Source organism: Leptosomus discolor, chromosome 3, assembly GCF_034619465.1.
Source record: "Leptosomus discolor isolate bLepDis1 chromosome 3, bLepDis1.hap2, whole genome shotgun sequence".
Classification (NCBI taxonomy): domain Eukaryota; kingdom Metazoa; phylum Chordata; class Aves; order Leptosomiformes; family Leptosomidae; genus Leptosomus; species Leptosomus discolor.
This window is the reverse complement of record NC_141393.1, coordinates 38,470,415-38,492,337: the sequence shown is the minus strand read 5'-3', so window position 1 is coordinate 38,492,337 and position 21,923 is coordinate 38,470,415. Positions and strand designations below refer to the sequence as shown.

The 21,923-nt window shown below is 41.8% G+C and overlaps 1 protein-coding gene across 4 annotated transcripts in view; it reads left to right on the top strand.

Moving 5' to 3' along the window:
* Nucleotides 1-16,669, top strand: part of DCAF5 (DDB1 and CUL4 associated factor 5) — a 78,761-nt gene extending 62,092 nt beyond the window's left edge. For 3 of the 4 annotated variants that reach the window (XM_086462012.1, XM_086462015.1, XM_086462014.1), the window contains exons 8-9: nucleotides 7,923-8,050; nucleotides 14,603-16,669. In XM_086462012.1, coding sequence (XP_086318138.1) covers nucleotides 7,923-8,050; nucleotides 14,603-16,411 — 1,937 coding nt within the window. In that variant the 3' untranslated portion in view covers nucleotides 16,412-16,669. The remainder of the gene's footprint in view (nucleotides 1-7,922; nucleotides 8,051-14,602) is intronic. The other variant, XM_086462013.1, reaches the window with a different exon arrangement.
* Nucleotides 16,670-21,923: the final 5,254 nt, after the last annotated feature.

The following is a 21,923-nucleotide window of genomic DNA, read 5'->3' as shown; positions in this document are numbered from 1 at the left end:
ATCCCTGTTCAAGACAGAACCTGACGTGTCTTGTGGGGTAATAGAGGGCTTAGACCAAACATTTTACAAAGTGGAATGTACATTCCTCACCCACTACTCTGAATCATCTTTGCAACTTGGAGCTTGTCTCTTGCTTTTGAAATACTGCTCAAAGATGCTGTGTGAGGGATATGGTGTTTATTTGCGATTGAGAAGACAGTTGGGGATCCTTCAGTTTATGTGAGCAGGCTGTCGCCAGACTTTTGAAAAACTTAAGTAAATCAGAACAGCAAACTGCATTTCAAAAGCTCTTCTTAATTCTCTCTTTGACTGTAACTGTTAGCAAGAAAGGGCCTGTCATTGTGGTTCAGTTACTAAACTAATTACACCAATTTTTAGCAGAACTGGTGCAATTTTTCTTCCTTTTTTTTCTCCTCATTGGTCATTCTAAATGCAGACATGTATTTAGGCTTGAATTCAGCAACAGATCTTTTCACAACATTTAAACAGGGTTATCTCATTGGAGACAGCTTGTGGTTTAAGTTCTCAAAGTTCCAGGCTGATAAGTGAAGATGAATAATAGATGATTAAGTGCTTCTTAATGTCTTTAGCTATTTTTGAGATTATTATGTATGGGCACACATGCATATATATGTATCAGTTGGGCTGGGGTGGGGGGAAGCCATCTGGCCCAATGGGGAGCATGCTCTGGAAAGTTTGTATCTTTTTTAAAAAAAATGGGTTTTTCTGAAGCCTGGTTTTGGGATTTAAACTATTTTATGTTTAGCATTATAATTTGTCTCTTCCTTCAGGTCAGTGTTGACTATCATGTGCTATGGAACAGTTGTTTGATTATCACAGCAAGCAAGTGGTGGGTCAGTGTAGAAGAGGTTCTTGTATTCAGTGGAATTTAGACTGGATTCTGTCATGTGGATTGTAATACTAGATACCTGTGCAAATGTACTGGCTAGATGGCATCTATCAGAAAACAAGGCAGTGTTGGGTGCTTTGTAGTGCTGTTGCCAAGTGGAAGAAGATTCGGCATCTGTGAGTGTTTCTCTCACAGGCCTTAGTGCGTTGAATATCTAATTTAGCACTAGAAAGCTGAAGATAACAGTGAACACTGGGAGAGGCTGGAGAAGCCTTAGTCACCAGCAGCTAGTCATCTAATTGTACCAAAGCTCCTTCCTCTTTATTGTATTGAACATGTTTGCAGCTACCAGTACAAAATAAATGCATGGGCAAGCAGTTTTCACACATCTATTTTTAAAAAAACAAACAAACAAAAAACCAAAACCAAACAAAACTATCAGTTGTGTGATAATTTAGCTTATTTTACCCCCTTTATGTTCAGAAAGCATAGTTGTTCGTGGTAATTTGCATGGTTCCAATAACATTGTAAAAACCGTTGCGACCTATGCAGTTAGACACACCAAAAGAGCAATCTCTCTCAGACCAGGGGAGGGGACAGAGTGCAAAGGGTGTGCCAAAGTTTACTTCTGTAGTAATTTAATCTTAGCTTTCGTATTGTTGTTCAGCTCCACTGGTGATAACCGCAGTGGGAGGATTGGTATAGATAAGGCATAGATAGATCTGGCAGATATTTAGCAGCAACAAAAGAAGGGAGAAAATATACATCCAAAAGTCGCCACTACCACCGCAGCTTTCTGCATATTCTTTAGATGTTTAAATACAATTTTTTTTTCGTTGGCTTTTGGAACCTCTGCAGAGGCACAAGACCACCATGGGGCTGGTTCTAGGTGTAGACTAGGCAATGCGGGTGATGCCTGGAAAAGCAGCTTGCCTGAGGCAGATGCCAATGCCAGCCCACTGCTCCCCATGCACATGCTAAAGCTTTGCAGGGCCACAGTGATCTCTTCACCTGGCCTGGGAGGTGGACGGTGGGTTCAAAGGTGACGAGGGAGGCAGTCTGCAGGTGGAGTTGGACCTGCTTTCTTATGGGGAGATGCTCCCTTTTGCTTTCTCTTGTAGTAGCAGCAGTACTAAGCTGGAGTCCTCTGGTGCCTCCTCCAAACTGTCTCCTCTTACCATGCCAGGAAGAGAAAGGATCTTGGCCATCCCTTGCTGTTCTCACCCTGTGTTTGATGTGACCAAAGTGAGTTTTGCCTGTGCTGCTGAGAAGCCTTGAAGTTGCTCTGGCTGCTGCCAGCACTGGAGTCCTATTCCTGATCCCACTAGGAGGGATGCTGCAGGGCCCTATGCTCTCAGGGCAAGAGTGCTTGTGTTTAGATGTAGCTTCTCTACAGACAGGTTTCTGAGGAGCAAAGCCATCTGCTGGCATGCATTGTATGAAACAAATACAGGTGTGTGAGTCACCAGAGAGACTTTTTAACGAGTCTAAACATAAGTTGCTACACTGAAGACAGAGGCCCTATATGCTGTACGTATTTGCTTGTGTTGTGCTGTGCATTTCCTTTCCAAACTATGGCGTCTCTCTTCCATTAGCACATCATGACCTCATAGGATTCAAATGCAGGGCAGTGGCCTACAGTCTAAATGTGTCCTGGATTATTATTAATGAAAACTAAATTAATTTAAAATTAGCTTTTTATTGTAGTGCCAAGCACTACAGTAGAATGGTATGCTATGGCACACTGGAGGCAGATTCAAATATCTGGTTCTTCTCAGGAGTTTTCAGCACTTTGAGTAATTCACAAGGCTTGTATGAAGTTACGCTTTAGTCTGTGGAACGTCTTTCTACCTTATATGAACAACCAGTGGGACTTCTTTTTCAGTGTACTAGATAAAGGGCTGCTGCTTAATGAGATCATTTAATTCCTCTGTTACAGAGACAGTGGAGGATTGTTCCTTATCCCAGGAAGTTCTCTGATTCTTTGACAGTTTTTTTTTTTTTTAATGTTTGGAACAATGCAGCTTCCGTTAGTTTAGAGACTGCTCTACATTCTTAAAGGATTTCTGCACTATGGCACTTTTCCTAATAATCCATCACTTCCCTTTTTTCCTTATCCTTCAAGTAATTCAGTCTTCTGGTTTTTGTTGCCTTTTTTTAACACTGCTACGTGTTGTGGAACTTGTGTGTGGGAAGTCAGATTACTATCCAAATATCTCACTCTCCTTCGTTATGATTTACTAGTGGTTTTGAAAATGTGGTGGTAGGTATCATCCAGCACGTTCTCAATATGTGAAATGTCAAGTCATTTGCATAAATATTCCAAAACTGCGTAATTAACAAGGGTTTCATTAGCATAATATTTAAAATATAAAATAATAAAGCAAAGAAAGAAGTAATCACTTGGGCAACTTAGCAGACTCTACTACTTCAAAGCATTGTATTATTTCTTCCTTCTGTCTGTATGGGAGCCTGTAGATAGGCCTTGTGTTGCCATGGTATTCTTGTTAAACCTGTATAGGGGAAATCTGTTTTAAAACGTACACTTCAGATTTAGCTTTTTATAAGTTATTTCTTCTAGCTGGTCAGATATAATAGTAGGATATTATTTAAAGAATTGAGACTTTGTATCGCTCCTCTTTACACCCTGCAAAGCAGCGCTCCAGAGGAAGAGGGATTTTCTTGACGTTTTGCTTAAATAAAAGCAAACCAAAAAACATCAACCAGCATGGCTAGAACATGAAACCACTACTCGGAACTGTCTTTAAGCATAGCAATTTTTGGAAAGTATTGCAAAACCGGTTAGTGTATCTCCATCCCTTCCCTCCAGTAGTTAGAGGTTAGAAACCTTCTAAAATCTGCATAATCAGCCTCTGAAGACTGTAAGACTTTTTTTTTAATACTATTAACAACATGTAAACGAATGGCTTCTGTATAAACACTGCTTGTACATGTGCTAACTACCTAAGAATTTAAAGGCTGCCGTGCTAAAACAGTTACAGGACCTGTGCATGCCACTAAATTCAAAAGCAAACAAACACCCCTACCCCCTAAAAAAAAAAAAACCCAAACCTCAAAAGCAAAATTTGTGTAGTGTTGGGATAGTAGAGGTCAATTCTGTTTAAACAATACAGTTAAAAATACCAGTTCAAGTGAAGACAGCAAAAAGAAATAGAAAATATTACTTATGAAAAAGGAAGATGGCCTCAGGAATTTGAGCCGTTTATGGCCAACCTCCACTTAATGTGCAAATGCACTTTTTTTTTGCCAGCAGACGTGAGCAAACTTAACTCACACTGTGAGATGGCTGGAAGCTGGATGGCTGCAGCTAAGCCACTGCTGAGAGACCAGGGGGATTCCAGACAAGTCTGGACACAGGCATATGTCTGCCACGCAAGATACTCTCATAATACAATACCAACTTTATTGGACTACTATAAAATAAATGAAGGGGTCTCTGTCAGGATAAGGACATAGAAGGCTCTGCGTTAAGCACTCAGAGATGTTGCTTAAGCACATAGGAGTTGGCAGATTAAAATTGCATCAGGCAAGGGGTCAGGCAAAAATGAGGGTCTGAGGCAGTCTATTACATTTGACACAAAGATTATCAGAGTATTGCTGGAGTCAATGCTTTTTGGTTTAAATGATTAAAACCTCTCAAACTACTGGAAAAAGCTCACTGCTAAGATGTGTGATTGCACTAATCTGCTCCTATGGGACTTTTCTTGTAGTTGGGCAGTTAGGTGTTTTAAGGGGCTTTGTAGGGAAGCTCATCTTTGCTCTGAGAGGAGTGAGGTATGTTCTAGTACTATGCTTCCTCTGATTTTCCTGTTAACAGCTTAAAAGGGATTTAGGGACATTCAATATGAAGGCAGAAACCTTTGGAGTTCCTTCATAGAATCAACAGAGTGGTTTTGGTTGGAAGGGATGTTTAAAGATCATTTAGTCTGACCCCTCTGCTGTGGGCAGGGACACCTTCCACCAGACCAGGCTGCTCAAAGCCCCATCCAACCTGGCCTTGAACACTGCCAGGGAGGGGGCAGCCACGGCTTCTCTGGGCAACCTGTGCCAGTGTCTCACCGCCTTCACTGTGAAAAGATGTCTTCCTTATATCCAATATAAATCTACACTCTTTCAGCTTAAAACTGCTGTCCCTTTTCCTGTCACTACAGGCCTTGGTAAAAGGTCTCTCTCTTTCTTCTAAGCCCCCTTTATTGAAAGGCTGCAATAAGGTCTTGTTGGAGCCTTCTCTTCTTCAGGCTGAACAACCCCAACTCTCCTAGCCTTTTTGTGGCTCTCCTCTGGACCCACTCTAGCACGTCCATGCACTCCAGGCGGACTCTCACAAGAGTGGAGGGGAAGAATCACCACCTTGACTTGCTGGCCATGCTGCTTTTTATGCAGCCCAGGGTGCAATTGGCTTTCTGGGCTTCAGACGCTGCCTAAATTTGACTACAGCTTAGGGAGAGCTGTGTTCTAGACATGACATGCTGTGAACTTTTCATCTGGTGCTCTTAGTGTATTGATAAACATTTAAAGTTTAATGCCAGAAGACAGTTCACTGTTTTACTAGGAAAATAAGCATGGGTTAATTCACACTGCTGACAGTACCACGAAAGGCCAATGACTGACTTGGAAATGCAGCCCGAGATATTGGTGCCCTAAATTTGTATTTCATCTCCATTATAATTCTTTCTTTTGATTATTGTCTCTCTAACTTCAGACTCTTGTAAGTGTTTTGCAGGATGTATTTCTTATTTTGTACTGAATCTGGGCAGCTAGAGCCCATGGTTAGCTAAAACTTTTTAGGCATTGCTTACAGGCTTGGAAACATTTCCTAAGCAAATTGTCTCTTCATTCCCGAGGCTCTCTTTCCTGGAACATCTGTCTGCTAGGTCAAGATAAATGTGCTGAGAACTGGACTTGATGTAACCATCTACCATGGGCTTGATGGTTGCAAATGGATTGACAACTGTGATTTGGCTGGAAGGAATGCTGTGGGAGTAGGGCAACTTACCGTCAGCCGTAGATGTGGTTGTGAGTGTCTAGCAGGGTGAGCGGAATGAAAGGACATGAGGAATCTCATAAAATGGAAAAGAAAATCAGAAGAACCTGATTTGGCCTTTAATGAGCTTGCTCTCCAATCAGTTACTTCTCAGTCAACTTTGCTTACACTGGTGAAATCTTGCTCCCATGGCTGAAGGCAGAACTTACCTCTGAACCTTTAGAGAAAATACAAGTGTACCCAAATAAGAGAACTGTTCTGAGTAGTTCAGTCTCAGGGCAGTTTCAGTGAACATATTCCAAAGTTAACTGGAGCAATAATCTCCCTTTCAAGTTTTCTTGATTGTAAATAAGCCTCCATTCTATATACAAAGTCTTTAAAATGGCCATGTGTTTTGGTTCTTGGAGTTACTTGCCACCTCTTTTCCCTTCTTCAGACACATTAATCTTTCTATCCCAAAGCGCCACGAGATTGCAGTTTGGTTTGCAAAAATTGATTTGTTCAAACGGAACACTTTCCAGAAGCAGTAAAAAGCTCTGTCTGCAGATTTTTAGGAGTTGGATGACTCCTCATTTCTAAATCCTTATCATGGTTTGTATACCATGTACATATCGGTCAGGTCTTCAGAGTGTCATTAAAATGAGTGGAAGGGGTAGAGCACTTTTTCTAAGAGGAGAGGGGCTGAACACAAGCTCACTAGCTGCAGTTCTTATCATTTATGTAACCTAACAAATGGAAGGTGATACAGGAATGCCTTTTTTGTCCTTTTTTTTTTTTTTTTTTCCTCCTTGACCTTTCTCTTGCTACCCTTCAGTGTTAATGCAGGTTTTTCTTTAGGAATGTGCATTGCAGGAGAACTCTGACTCTGTTTTAGAAGACAAGTTGTTCAACTCTGGGCTTAGGGCTTAAGCCAGCAGCTATTTCAGCTGAAAAGAGCTCCTGTTGAGGACAAAGGAGGGTAGCAAACACCTTCAGCAAGAGGAACCTAAAGTTTACTTGTTTAGTGTTAAGACGACTATAAGTAGTACAGAAGCTAATGAAATTGTTTTAACTTTCTGTAAGATGTGCTTATGACCTTTGAAGTTGTAAATAGCAAGATTATTTTCCTCTGAGGTAGCTTTCAGTTTTTACTTCCTTTCTTTTAAAAGTTTTGGTTTCTTTCACTGAAGATGTTAATCATAGCGTGTTGGTTGACACTTGTTTATTCAGATACACAGGTGTGCTTTCTAACAAATTTATGTCTTTAATTGTGTGAATCTATGAATATAAAAAAAACTACCGTGTGACAGTTTCTTGCTTTGGTGTATAGACCTAGTAGGAGCCAATTACCAAGGAAAAAAATTCTCTGGCTTCTGTTTCGAGTTTTACCATTAGCACCAAGGCATTCCACTTCAGCTAATTCCCAGCCTTGTGACAAAGAATGATATAACGCACTGGTCAGACATGTTATTTCGGGTCCCTCTCTAAGCTTGATTCACAGAAATAAGAGTTATTATACATCCTGGTATAACAGGAAGGCTATACTAAGCTCAGCTGTAATGTGGTAACTTAGGTTGGTAGCCTTGAAGATTGTGGTTTTTAGATTCCTACCCATCAGACTGGAATCAACTGTGATAGTAATGAATTACTGACTTTTTTAAAAAAAAAAAAAGTGTAGCTATTAAAAAAGTCAGCCTCTTTATTTGTCTCTGCTTCAGATTTATAAACTGTGAGTAGTGTCATGCCTTAGGCACTATGGTTTCACTGGTGATTTCATTAAGTATGTATGTTGTTCATATTCACATACTTGTCATATTAGGTCAAAAACCTTTATTGTTTATTTAGGTAGTTGAGCTAAAGCTAGCCTCTGAGTCCTGATTTGCAGGAAGGATGCTTTTTCTCAAACTTGAAGCTTTTCATAGGGGCATTGTTCATAAAATTGGAATTCTGCAGCCAACACAGGCCTCGAAATATTGCAAAATAAGGCTGAAGCACGTTGTCAAATATAATATGACTTTAAATGATTATGAATGAAAGCAATACAAAGATTTAATTATTCATTTCAGTGTGTGCTGCTTTTTCTCCTAGGTGGCATTGGCAGGGTCGTCAATGGTGCTTTTATGGTATTGAAAGGTCATCGGTCAATTGTAAACCAAGTCCGGTTTAATCCTCACACTTACATGATCTGTTCTTCTGGCGTTGAAAAGATTATAAAGGTAAGATTAATTAACAAAAAATGCGTTCTTTCAATATTTCAGGAAGAAATGCTTTGTTTTGCTCAGCATTGTTTTTTTCCACACCCGTCTTGTCTTCTCATTCTTTCATAAAGTGGTACATCTCATTTGCTGGCTAAACTGATGCAAGTTTTTAATTGGGCATTTCAACTTTAAACTCCTTTTCAATTTTAAAGGTTTTAGAGATAAGGGATAAGATCAGAATTTCCTGGATTTGTACCTTGAAAAAAAAATTTTTTTCCAGTTTCATTCTGTGCATAACTGAAGTACTGTGCAAACAGTCCTTCTGGGAGAGTTTGGTCACAGCTGTAGTGTGATCTCCTAAGACTTCTGAGACTTTGGGCTAAAATTTTACAAAAATCTCTCCAAAGAGTATTGTTGAGCCTTAGCCTAGCCTGACCTAGCTGAATTCGGCCCAAACACTACCTCAGGAGCCCTTCTATAATTTTTATACACAATTCTGTATTGTATCAATTCGTCGTGCCTTTCTGTGGCTTCCAGAGGAAACAGGACTCTCTTAATACCTTCCACAATATGTCTTTTCTGAACCCTCTAACAAGGTACAGTATTTTTAGAAAGTGCCTTTTTATGTGGAATGTAAACTTTGTTAGGTTCTGAAACTTTCTTTCCTTAAGGAAAGACAGCCAATATTGTAGGAGCAAGGCAGAAACTTTGTCATTTCCAGTAGCAGAGGTTGAGGGTGGGGAGGTGGAGGATTATGCTACACTAATGCACTTTGCATTCTGCTGCCATGGAAATTTTGCTATAACTTAGGTCTATCAACAAGATGAAAGAAATCAGAACAACTTAATTTTTGAGTAGGATAATGAGAACTGATGCTGCTTCTATTTGTTGATTGACTTCATAAAAGTCTTACCTGCATGTGGCTATAAATGAGGTCATGTGAGTATTAGTAAATGCTTTAGTCAGCTACAAGTTGACTGAGTGAACTTTTCCTGCAAATGAATGTTTTGGTGGTCTGCAGCTTACAGACCAAAACTGGCCCAAGACCCTGGGACCGTAGCCCAGTGCCCAGCTGCATCACTTGTGTTACAGTTCTGTCAGCATTTGGGGTCTGATTGTAGTTCAGCTTTCCTTCTCTTCTGTCTCCTGCTGGTGCTTCAGTTTGCTTTTCTACTTTTTTCTTCATCTGTGTCCCTCTGACAGGTTTGGTTACAAATCTAACATACAGGGTTTGAACAAAAGTGCATTGAACAGTCTTAGCAGCTCCCCGATTTTTCCAGTTTCCAAGCAGTTGAACTGCTGCTGTTTAACAACAGTTTTGCCAGAGGCTGCCTTTTTTGTTTTGTTTTGGGAACTTGATTCACGCAGCCTAAATTCTCCCTTTTGGATTTTGGATCTGCTGACCCTTCACCCTGTGAATCCTTCCTGCATGAGTGTGCTTAGACGGTTGGATTAGCATTGGTATAAACATCCCCTGTGTTGCTTTTGTGTACTTCTGCTAGGTTTTGGAGGGGTTGTTTTTTTTGCCTAGTGATTAAAAGGTTAGTTCAATTAAGGCTTCAGTCACAGGTTGTGTAACTCTTTCAAAGACACCTCTGCTTGAATGCTTCTTTAGAAGTGAATGCCTGTTGTGTCGCAGTATGTGCAATGGAACTTGTGTAGCTGCTTTGAAGGAACTGGAATTCCCCAAACGTTGCAAGCTAGGAGCAAATGAAGGGAAAGGTGTTTAATATATTAAAGTTTATTGGCGAGCCAGAACTTCTTACCCTTTCATTGTATGTCATTTTGTCTCGGCTTGTGATGTGTCTTGTTTGAAGAGCAGATTGTTTGAAGGCTCATATCTTGTCTGATCTGCATGACTTCACTCTTTAAAGGTGCTGTCTTAGTGAACAGTGGTTTGTGGGTGACCATACAGTGGTGGTTTCTTCTTCATTCCAGCTACTTCTGCAGATAGCCTGGAAGCTAGTAAGTGCCACTAGCAGATGGCAAAGTGGGAAAAGCCACACCAGCAGTTCTCAGGCTATTTACTGCATTAAAACCAGCTTCCTTCCCTTGAATGGCTGTCTGTCTTTTCCCCATATAAATGCTTGATGTGTTTGATTGGAGATGACAAGAGGGAGAGCCATAAATAAAAATTGTAGTTAGGGTTTTTATGTTTTTTTGTTTTCTTGGGGTTGGTTTGTTTGTTTTAACCAATTCCTTAAGAAGTGTCCTTCCCTTTACTGTCCTTCAAGTGTCTTCTAAAAATCTTTCTGGAATTAAATCACGGAACATCGCTTCAGTGTGGTTGGCTGGTATTCCATTCCCTCAATTGTAGAAACTCTGTGATGGATTAAAAATGTGGATGCAAGTAGTTGTTTGTCTGAGGCCTTAATTTTTACACTAGCTGGTCTAAATTTAGTACTTCTAGAAGTGAGGAACTGATAGCACCAGCATCAAGGCGTGATACAGACAAGCCATTCAATAATTCCATGTGCTTCTGCCAACATGCTTGCTATTTTAATGCTGATTGCAAATGAGATACAAATTAATCTCAGGCCCAGCCCTGCTGAAATTAATAGTATTTACAAGGATGATTTGGACCTTTGTGGTTACGGGTGTTTTGCTTCAGTTTTATTTTGTTGTAAAGCACCTGCAAGGATATAATTCAGTAACTCAGTGGTTTAGGGTTTGATTTCTGCTAGGACTGGGAATACAATGGATAAGGTGGGGTGGGGGTGTGCATATTCAAGTGAGGAGGTTTCAAAAACCTAAAATAAGGCTCAACAAGCTCATTAATAAAGGATACTAGAAGCCTTGACTCCAGACAGTGTGTTCTTGACACATCAACCCAGATGAATTGCTTATTGCCCTTTGTTTCAGAAACCTGAACCTCAGTGAAATTGTATGGAAAAGCACAGCTGTGGACTAAAATTACCATTTGCAGCAAGCATTTGCCATGAGGGCTAGAGCAATATAAAATAGAAAAATACCACTTTCCCCTCAGTTAAGTGTGTGAGACGTTGGGATGTGCTGGCAGGAAAACAAATTGCATTGCAGGAGAAATGAATGAGGCATTCCCTCTGGTGTTTGGGGCTTAGAGGAGGGCCACAGTGAATTGTGCAGTTAGAAGACAGTTCTCGAAAAGATAAAATAGATAAAGTGCATAAGGATTTTCAGAAAGAAATACTGTTTTGTATTGGAAATGGAGTACTGTGTAACTGTGCACAACTGTTGTCCCATTTGTTTAAAATCATCAGTGTATCAAAGATAGCAAAGTCTATTTGCCCATGTTGCTATGGTGACAGATTAATGTGGCTAGCTGCCTCTGCCTAATCAGATCATCTAATATAGCTGGGTTTAATTATTCTCACACTACAGGCATAACTACTTTTTTGTTTTAAAATTTGGGGGGTTGCCACCGTGGAATGCAAGCAATTCCAGAGATGCGCTCTGAAGCATCTCTGCTGAAGTAGAGAACCAGTTTTGTGCTCCCCTTTTCTGTTGTTGTTCCTATTTTTATATCTGTACTCAGGGCATCAGTGAGTAATATTCAGCTCCATGGTCCTCTGATAGAGAAAGAACTTCTTGATAGATTGTTGCTTCAGTGGGATGATTTGCCAACTTATTTTCTCCAATTTGCTCACATTCTTCCTCAACATGGCGTCAGTCAGAGGATGAGAAAAAGGCAAAGGCATTCCATTTGCAAAGAAGCCTGTTTCAGTTGCCACAGAGAGCACTGCACCAGTTGCTGCCAGTTTAAAGGCTTCCTGGTTCTGCCGAAGATAGATTCTTAGTCTGATTTCTTTCTGGGACTCTGGCAGGCCCTCCCGTTCCCTCGTAGGAAAGTGTCTAAAAAGTAGGAATGTCAATCTCCAGAGACATTTGATCCTATAGAAATAAGTATTCATCCTGAATTGAATTCCCTTGTTTTCTCTTTATTATTTGCTCCTTCTCTATGAACGAATCTGCCTTGGAAGGGGCAAGCCTCACTGTGGGCTCGTTGTAGCTATCTTTTCAGTGTTTAACACTGCTGTATTTTCTCTGATGCTTGCAGAGTGAGCAGAAACATCTGGTAGCGCTAACAAGGATGTGGAATCTCTGTGCACACTTTATGTACCCTTTTAGATGGCTTTTCATTATAAAACAGACCTGTCCCAGACAGACTTCAGAGCAGACTACCTCTCCTCCATTTATATTGGTTCATACAGAATCTAAGAGTTTTCTAATTCTCTTGCTTAAAAAAAAAAAAAAGTTTTGTAAAACCTAGTGATCCATCGAACACTGCTAAGACTATTTGAGGAAGGGGCATGCCAGCCTGCTTGTCCAGGAATACAGTATGAAGTGTTTATAAGAAGGTACGTGCTTCTTAAATACAAGAAGATCTGATCTGCTTGCTGAAATACTCTGTAGTGGGACAAGGAGGGGAAAAGGTCTGATAAGTTGTGAGAGAAGGTACTGAACGTGTGCTAGTTAGATCATCAGGAAAGCAGTAACTCAGAACAGTCCTTTGAGCAAATAGAGTTCTATTTTTCTGTTCAAAAACTTGATGTATCCCCAAATCAACAACCTCTTTCGTGTATCCACTGAGAAGACTCTTTCCTATGTTGTCTGTAGGAAGTGGAGCAGGGGAAATAATTAGAGGATGAAGAGACATTCTTTCTGTTCTCTTTGAATAATTCCAAAGGGTTAAGTATGGTTGATGGAGGTCTGTAATAGTGGGCCTAAGTTGGGTTTTGTTGTACTTATCCGAACCTGATGCTTGTCCCTTGAGCTATGCGTCCAGTAAGTGCGGTGCTTGAACCAAGTAATGGAGGCTGTGTTCATTCTGGTTCCAAGCATTATATTCATGAACTGTACTGGAAGAGAATTTGCTTAAGTTCTGCAAATAATAAAAATAGCAATTAAGTACAGATAGGGAATACACCCTGATGTTGAGGCATGTTCATGGGAACAGGCTAATGTAATTCAATGTAAAATTCCTTTGCTTTTGCTCTGAAGGGCGGCTTGATGATTGCCGTACAGAAGAAGGTTTGTCTCCAGCTCACTTTAATTTTGGAATAGTGTCTCTTTTATCTACATAGCCAGATCATATGTGGAAGCTCTGTTAACTGTAAATTACAGAGGATGCAAAGTGAAGACATTCAAGTTTGGGAGAATTCCGGAATAAAGGTTACCTGTACGTCTTAAATTTGGCTGTGCTGAACAAGTAGCTGCAAGATAATTTATTTTGTCTTACTTGCAATATTAAAGGTGTACAGTCTTAGTGTACACTGTTGAAAATCTCTGTGAATGCAGAATTACATTCTCATGGGCTTTTTTCATAGTGCTTGTCACGGTAGTATCAGATTATGTTGCACGTGTTAACTACATATCTGAGATGAGTGCTGATTATCCCATTTACACAGGCAAACACTCTTTAGTGGTTTTGTCCTCTTGGAACAAAACTTCGCTAATTTCTGTTGGGAAAAGTGTTAGATGATTTTGCCAAAGTCTATCCTAAAAGGCCAACCTGGTATAGACAGCTGGTGTAGAATTTTTTTCCCTGTGCATGTTAGTGTGGTAAAACCAAAGCATGGCTGAGATCAGGTATTATGTAAGCACAACATTAAGGCAGTGTTGCGGATAAGCTACGTACCAGCTCTGATAACAGGAAGTGTTGTGCATCATGTTAACCATCAGTCTAGAACAAAGTGTTGTCCAGTGAGTGCCTTAATCATGTTGCCCCCAAATATGTGAGTAAAAGTGAGAAAGGTGAGGAGATTCAAACATTGTTTGCTATGGATTACCAGTTTCCTAGGGATACTGGTGGGTCTTCTTTGGGGCTTTTTGTTTGTTTGTTTTCCTTTTCTCCTCCACAGCAGGACAACTGAGGTAAGATAAAATGGACAGCACAGTCAAGGCTGTTGCTATTGGTGAAGTCATTATACTTTGCAACGTTACTAACTTCTCTCTGCTTCAAAAGCAGCTTTCGGTAAAACTCTTCTCCTTTACCTTTCCCTACTATCTAAAACTTGCTGCTGTGTCTTGAGAGGATGTTGGATGCCTTCTTTCCTTCACAGCTGTTCCCTAAATGGAGTAGTGCAGCTCTGCTTTTCACCTCCATACATTCAGCTCCCTGCCTGCTGATCAGGTGTGACTGACTAGGCAGCTGGATGAAATGTTACTCCACATCACTAGCACAAGCAACTCTAGTTTCCTGGGAAACAAGTGCCTTCATTAGTGCTAAGACTGTACTGTAGGCAACAAACTATTCTTACCGTTAGTGAGTAAGCATCCCCTATTACATAAAAATAGAGCCCTGCAATTTGGGAGAAATGATTACACAATGAAATACTGACATGATGGATAATCTGCAGTTAACCTTTTAAGTTTTGGATGGGTGAAGTAGTACAGGAAAAACACGTTTGTACAGGGGGAGAACAAAACCCCACATCTCTGGAATGCTTGTAAGTATGGGTCTGAGGGATAAAAACGATCTGCAACTTGCAATTGTTCTGGGTATTTGTGCTACTGTTCTATTTCAAATGCTTATAATAGTTTATGAATTCAGACATACATGGTCAGTGTTTTTTTAATTTTCTGTTACAGATCTGGAGTCCTTACAAGCAGCCTGACTGCACAGGAGATCTGGATGGTAGAATTGAGGATGATTCACGTTGCCTCTACACTCATGAAGAGTACATCAGTCTTGTGTTGAACAGTGGTAGCGGTTTGTCCCATGATTATGCCAACCAGTCTGTCCAGGAAGATCCACGGATGATGGCCTTTTTTGACTCCCTGGTGCGCCGGGAGATCGAGGGCTGGAGTTCTGACTCAGACAGCGACCTCAGTGAGAGCACAATCCTGCAACTCCATGCAGGGGTAAGTGAACGCTCCGCTTACAGCGAGTCAGAGTCCTCTGCCTCTTTGCATCACTCCCCACCACATGTGGCTGAAGAGTCTGATGAAACTGCCTATAACTTAAGGGCCTTAAGATCAACTGAATCCCCCTCGGCCAGAGAAGACGTGGCTTCCCGTCAGCAGAGGCTCTCTGCCCTGAGAAAGTATCAGGATAAACGTCTCCTGGCCCTTTCCAATGAGTCTGACTCTGACGACAATGCCTGCGAGGCAGAACTAGATACAGACCTTTTTCCACGACCACGGTCCCCGAGTCCTGAGGAGAATGAATCCAGCAGTTCCAGCAGCAGCAGCAGTACGGAAGATGAAGAGGAACTGAATGAACGACGCACGTCGATGAGGCAACGCAATGCACTGAGACGCCGACAGAAGGTGCAAAAGGAGGAAAGGACTAGCACTAACACAGAGAATGTGACCCCCTACATAGGTGAGGACATCTATGATTACCCCCAGATCAAAGTAGATGATCTTTCTTCTTCTCCAGCTTCTTCACCAGAAAGGAGTTCAGCCAACAAAGAAGTTCTCAAAGAAAGGACGTCTCCTTGTTCAGACAATGAATCAGTAAAGAGAAAGATTTACAAAGCTTACAAATGGCTTCATTATTCTTACATATCCTATTCGGCTAGTAAAGATGGTGAATCCTCCAAAGGAGAAGGAGAAAATGACGAAGGGAAACCAGGAACTAGTGGAAAGCACAGTACAGTGCACTCGCTAAATAAGGAAGATGCTAGGAACTCGAGTGTGGTAGTTCCTCAAGGTTCCCCAGCTCTTTCTACTGAAAGCCACAACAAAGAAACTTTAAAAGAACGTGGCTTGATAGAGAATTCTAGTAATGGTCAAGCTCATGAATGTGACAATCAGCGGCGGATGGAGGGTCAAGAAAACACATCTGAAGACACTAGCAGTGGAGGTATAGAGCATTCTTTTGAGACTGAAAAGCTCAATGGAAAAGCTAACTGCAAAGGGCTAAATAATTGTACTGAAGAACCTTGCATTCAGACTGCAGGACTTGTGGAACAGAAAAATAGTCAGAACTGTCAACCAGCATCAAGCCATCACTCACTGGTCCCTCCATTCTCCACAGTTGCCATCTGTAGCATGTCGGGTCACTGCTCCAGAAACCAGACTGATGAAAGTGAGGAGAGGAGCCTCGACACCTCCTGTGTTAATCACAATAACAGCCACTTGCATCTCCGCCCTTCATGCTTCAACAATGGACAGAGTTTTGGAGAGCAGGAGACTGTGATGCAAGGACTACGGGTGCACTCAAATGCTGATAATGGCAACCTTGTACAGATGGGTGTGACCTTGCGCAAAGACTGCTGCCTGTCTGAAATGGACTCCAACAGCTACAGCGTGAGCACAAGAGAGGAAACTGCTGACCTGCATCCTGCAGGCAGTGAGAGCACTCAGTCTCTTGGAGGACTGAAAAGACATAGAGCGGAGTTGGAAGATGCAGATTCAGAGAGTTCATCCTTAGAAAAAAAGTTAAAAACATGATAAATGCAAATGTCTGTCGTAGTGTGCACTCAAAAAAAAAAAAAAAAAGGAAAAGGAAAAAGAAAGTATTAAAGGCACATAGAGCTTGGGTCTGAAACATTGCGTTTGATTCTCCATTCCATTCTTCAGTGGGTCTGTTTTAGATTGCCAGTGGTTCATGCTGTATAAAAATCCAACTTACTCCTTAATGAGACTGAGTCTAGTGTACCCATACAAGGTTCTGTTTAAAGTAAATCCTTATTAAGACGGTTGACTGAATTATTCTTGTGTGAACATGTGTCGTTTGTTCAGCCAGTAAGTTTTAATTGTTCTTCTAAGAAGGAATTTTTCCATACTGACACTTATTACACATTACACTTACAGGCTGAAGAATGATTGAATTAGATCACACTGGTGGTAGCTTGGGGTGTGTTTCTTGTTGAGGAAAACAAGGAGGACACCTTTCTGGGCCCTTTATTCTGCTTCAGAAACTAAAGAAATGCAGCCGTTAGGGAGGATATTTTTAGAACTGACTGGTATCTTTAGAGATGATACTTCAAGATGATACTTCGTAAAGCACTTGCTTCTCATACAGTTCAGTGACATTATTTTTATGCCAACAGAAAAGCTATAGGAAATGAGCCTCTTTCCAAAAGTCAGCTTGAGGCTGTTCCTATGGTGACATTCAATTTTGTGGGTTGGTGGTTTGGTGTGTGTGTTTTGGTTTTTGTTTTTTTTTTTTTTTTAAAAAAAAAAACAGAACTGAATAACCCAGTATCATCATGATGCTAAAATGTGATTGTTTGGCAAAAGGAGGGTATGCTGTGGGCCTTGCTCTAACCAAGGGCTATTAAAAATCAGGCATTGAACATGCCTTCTGTGAGCTTAACACATAGAGATTCATTATGATAATTATTAAGAATGTGGCTCTGATTGTTGGGATGTATCTTAACTGTGCCCTCCCCATCCTGCATGCACTTCCTTTCAGGAGGCAGCAGGCCAGAGAGAGAGTAGCAGAAGGGTGGATAATGTAACTGATGCATGTTAACGGCAACACTGGGTAAAGTCTGAAAATGGCTTTTTTCAGCAGTTTTCTTAGCCTAAAGCTCAAAACAGGTTGTCAGTGGAGATCAGGGTTGGCTTTCCACCACTGTGCTGCAAATACTTAAAACTGCAGATGGGTAGATGGCTTCAACAGAGCTGCATGTGTAAGGGAGAGCTTCAGAGAAATGTCCCCATGTGTGAGGACACAGACTCCCGAGTCTGGCAATTGGAACTTGCAAGAGTGTCACTCCGGCCGCTGGCAACCACGAACTGGTGTACTGTTGAGGCGGGCAGGGGCCTTTCTTGCCTGGGCTCTGATTTTAATGGAGTATTTAGGGAGTCCTCTCAGTCCTGGCATGCGAGAATTGGCAGAATTGCACTTGCTTCCCTCGCAACAAGGTAAGAGGAGTCAGTGTGCGAAGGGAAAAGAAACCACCTATAAAGGAGACAAAACCTGTGTGTTTGCGCCTTGCAGTGCTGTCAACAGAAAAAGAGGCTTCTTTTGACCCCAGTAATTGTCACAGGCTCTCAAGCCCAGTACTGAGGAAGGGCTAGATTATTTTAAAGTATAGGAGACTTTTGTATTCGATACAACTCTAGCAGTACACTGCTGCAGCTCACTGGTCTCAATCACTTCATACGCGCAGCTACCCAGTACCTGGGGAAACAAGGAAGATGCCTTGTGAAAACATGATGAAAGTAAAAGAGTACTTCAGAAGGGATGCTGGGAGGGAATGCTATGGGAGGGACAGTGAAGAACACAAGCTGAAAAAATTTCTGACAACTACTGTGTGCCATAGGCTGTTTGCCCATGCTTCGTCTGCTTCGCTAAGTGAGAACTTCGAATAAGCATGTGATGTAGTATTTAACGAGTATGTGAGGCGGCTGGAAGAGATGTTTTCAAACACGAGTGAAAGTGGTGGTGAGAACAAGCTGAAACGCTGTTGCCTTATTGAAAAAATTGTTGTGTACTCATATTTTAGATCACTCCAGTCAGGATCGCTATAGGAGTGTTCTTGGTTGTGTAAACACCTTATTGTAAATGCTGGTTTTAGCCAAAACCTTGAGGTTGCAGAGTCAAAACTCTTTTATTATTACTTTAAAAAAGTTATTTACATTGTAAAACTTCCTCAGCTGTCACTTCTTCTGCCCTCCTCTGAGGAATGCCCATGTTGCTGGTGAATGAGCATCTCCACTCTCCTTTGACAAGGTCATCTTTTGTCAGTGCTTTCTCAAATGTCTTGTGGTCTCACTTTCTGGTTCTTTGGTTTGTTTTCAAAAGCAGAGTAAAAACTCCTGGGTTCGATGTTAACGTTGCTCTGCAGGCTCTGGGCATAAAAGTTTACCATGGCTTCCCCAAAGACAGTCTCCTGTGCTGACTGCTGCTTGTTATTTCTAGTCCCTGCAAGCAGGAGGCGGCAGGTGGGCTGCGATCTTAACCGTTTGTCCGCAGGAGACTTCAGTGCGCACGAGAACTGTAGCTTCCAAATCAGCGGGTTCAGCTTCTCACATAAATAAACGTTACCAGCGCTAGGCAGCTGCGTTATCTGGAAAAGCCCAAACAAAAGCCAGCAAGCAGCGGCTTGTCTGCTGCAGGTAGCCAGCCATGAAGAGAGCTGCTCTTGGGAGGTTGCTTTGCTTTGTCGTTGATGTGGTGCATCTGCTCTCCCCCCTATGCTGCGTTGCTGACCAGGCCATGTGCTGGCGCTTTCCTGGGCTGCTGGGTGTGGGTGTTGCTGCGCGCTTGGGATTGTCACTCCCTGTTTCTGGGGAAAGAGTTAAGCTGTTCTGTGGAAAATCTTAGAGTTTATCTGGAGAGATTTCACCTTTTATAATAATCTGTGCCATGTATTTAGACGTGAAAAGGTTGTGTAAATACTGAACTACCTTGTTAGGTGGCCACTGTTTACTTACAGCTTGTTATGGCAGGAAAAGTGCCAGGCCAGGTTGTACAGTTCATCTCCAGAAAACCTTACCCCAGCAGGAAAGAAAAACTCTTTGTAACACTTTGGACAGAGAAAGGTTGATCTTTAAAGAAGTTCTTTTTGATATTCCTGCAAGCTCACAAATGGTGTATTTGCTTATTTCAGCTTTCTCTGTTTAAAGCATTAATGTCAAACCAACCTGTTTGTGAGAGAGCTGAAGCAAACTCTTCCTCTGAAGCAGGCGAGCACAAGGCTTTTCTGGGCTGGGGTATTGACTGCTGTCAGAGATGCAGGAGAATAGGAGGTCTGTCAAGCAAAGCTTGACTGGGGTTTTTCCAGCCCTCAAGTGATCCTCTTGCCAAAGCTGGCAAGTCTTCTCTGAGACGAGCGGCTCAATGGAGATCACGCTGTGCTGTTGAGGAGCAGCTCTCGCAAGCAAGGCACAGGCAGAAGGACACAACTGTCTTGAGAGGGGTTTTGACCATGGGCATACCAGTTGATTGCAGTATGTGCTGAAATCCAGCATGTCTCAGTTGGGGTAATATTTGGGAAAGACAACTTATTTCAGAACCTTTCCTTCTCCAAAAATTGCAGTGGATTTTTTCCCCCTAAGTTTCATGATAGAATAAGTGGCTGAAACCTGGTCCTAATCTCTGTGTGTAAGCCATGTCACTTGGTAGCTAGAAAATCACTCTTCCTGAAATATTTAAAGAAGATAAATGCAGTTAGGTCTGCTTCTGAGCTCTTGTACATTCCTGTGTTGTCGTATCCTAGTGAACAGATCAAGGTCTCTTGCTCCCTGTGGCCATCAGAACCTTGTGTGCCTTGATATTACCGAGGTCTTGGGATCTTTTCATTTGGAGTTTTAATTTATTTTGCTGTTTGCAGACAAGAGCAAGACAGGATTCTTGTTACTGCTTTGTTGAGTTAAAATTCTCCATGTTAGTGAGTTTTCATCTCTCTATAGGCAGTACTATTGAGAGAAGTACCCTTTACACCTGATGCTTTCTCTCATTTTCACCCACTCGGATTCTCCAAATGTCTTGCAAGACCTGGGAAGCTCAGCGCTCTGCTGCAGGGTCCGCAGGGTATCAGAGTAAGGCAAATAGCTGCAACAACTGAATTACTATGTGCATATGCATATAGTTCTTCAGGAATTCTTTAATCAGCTAATTCTAGCACATACATAATTTATAAAACACATCAGCACACCCCTGCAGCTGTGTTGGGGTGCACTAATTAGCCCAGCTCATGCTGTACCACTATGAACAAGAACTGTTTCAAACACCTACTTAAAAATGACAATTCTTTGCGGGGGGAAACCCCACTGGTTATGGCAGGTGCCAGGTTTGCCATAGTTTTCTTCAGTGGTTGTGCAGGTCAAAAGCAGCGAAATCTCAGAAGAGATGCCAGTGTGTTGTGTTGTTGTAGGAAATGAGCAATCAGAGTTTGGTGTGTGCCTGATTCAAATCAAGGACTTGAACTTGGGTCTCCTGCCTTTAGCTTGAGCGTCCTAAGCATCAGCCTGTTGCATTATTCAGGGTTGGGCTTTGTTCTTTTGTCTAGAATGCAAAGGGGAAAACAAATGAGAGAGGTTCCACAAATACCTGAGCAGAGCTTTGAGCTCAGCTCTGTCAGTTTATAGTTTGCTGAGAAAATGCTAGATTCTTCTTTCTCCCTTCTCCACCTTGTGTGATCTTTGGTCTAGAGAGCAAGAGGGAGATGCTGACTCAGCCTTATATGTGTCCCACTTGTCTTGACCATGGGAGAATTGTCCTTTCCAAATTGGGCAGAGCATGTGTGATTATTTGTTTTATTACTTTCCCATGGACACATAATACCAACCTCCTAAACGAGTGCCCAAGCCAGTGCGATGTTTGTTCTGGGACACGGCTGGCGGGCTCAGCTTTTCTGTCTCACTAGTATTTTTCTGTTCAGTTCGAGCCTCAGGTATTGGCCAACAGCTACATGATACTGGAGCTGCTGCACAGATGTAGGCTGGTGTTGTTGCTGCTTCTAGAGCCGATCGGAGTTGCCCCTTTGCTGAAGCTACTGTTGGCACGCTGTCCGGTTGGAAGTAGGTGGTGTGAAAGAGTAAAGACATTTGGTGTGTTCCTGTAAATAGGCAAAAACTGCCTGAACTTGAACTTCTGATGGGGGACCATGTCCTTCACAGCCAGATGATGCCTCTGGCTATATGCCTAGCACTTTTGTGATTGGATGCTATGGGAGATGCTCGTTTCTAGGTAAATCTACCCCTGGGACCATGTTACTGTGAGCTGCTGGTCTGCAGCATTTTACCTCACAAACCACAGCTGCTTATAGCAGCATTAACAGCTGAAAACAGCAGCTGCTACGTACTTACAGGGTTTGCATTCTGGTCACTTCAAAATGTGCTCTTTGGGAAGGTCTTGTGGCCAAGCATCCTGCTTCCAGAGCAAAGACTTAAAGGGTCAAGTTCTGCTTTTCTGAAACAAAACTTGCATCAAGGAAATCCCGACGCATCTTTTTAAAGTGCTTTGGCTGTAGCTCAGCTTTTAAGGTTAAATACTCATGAGATATAT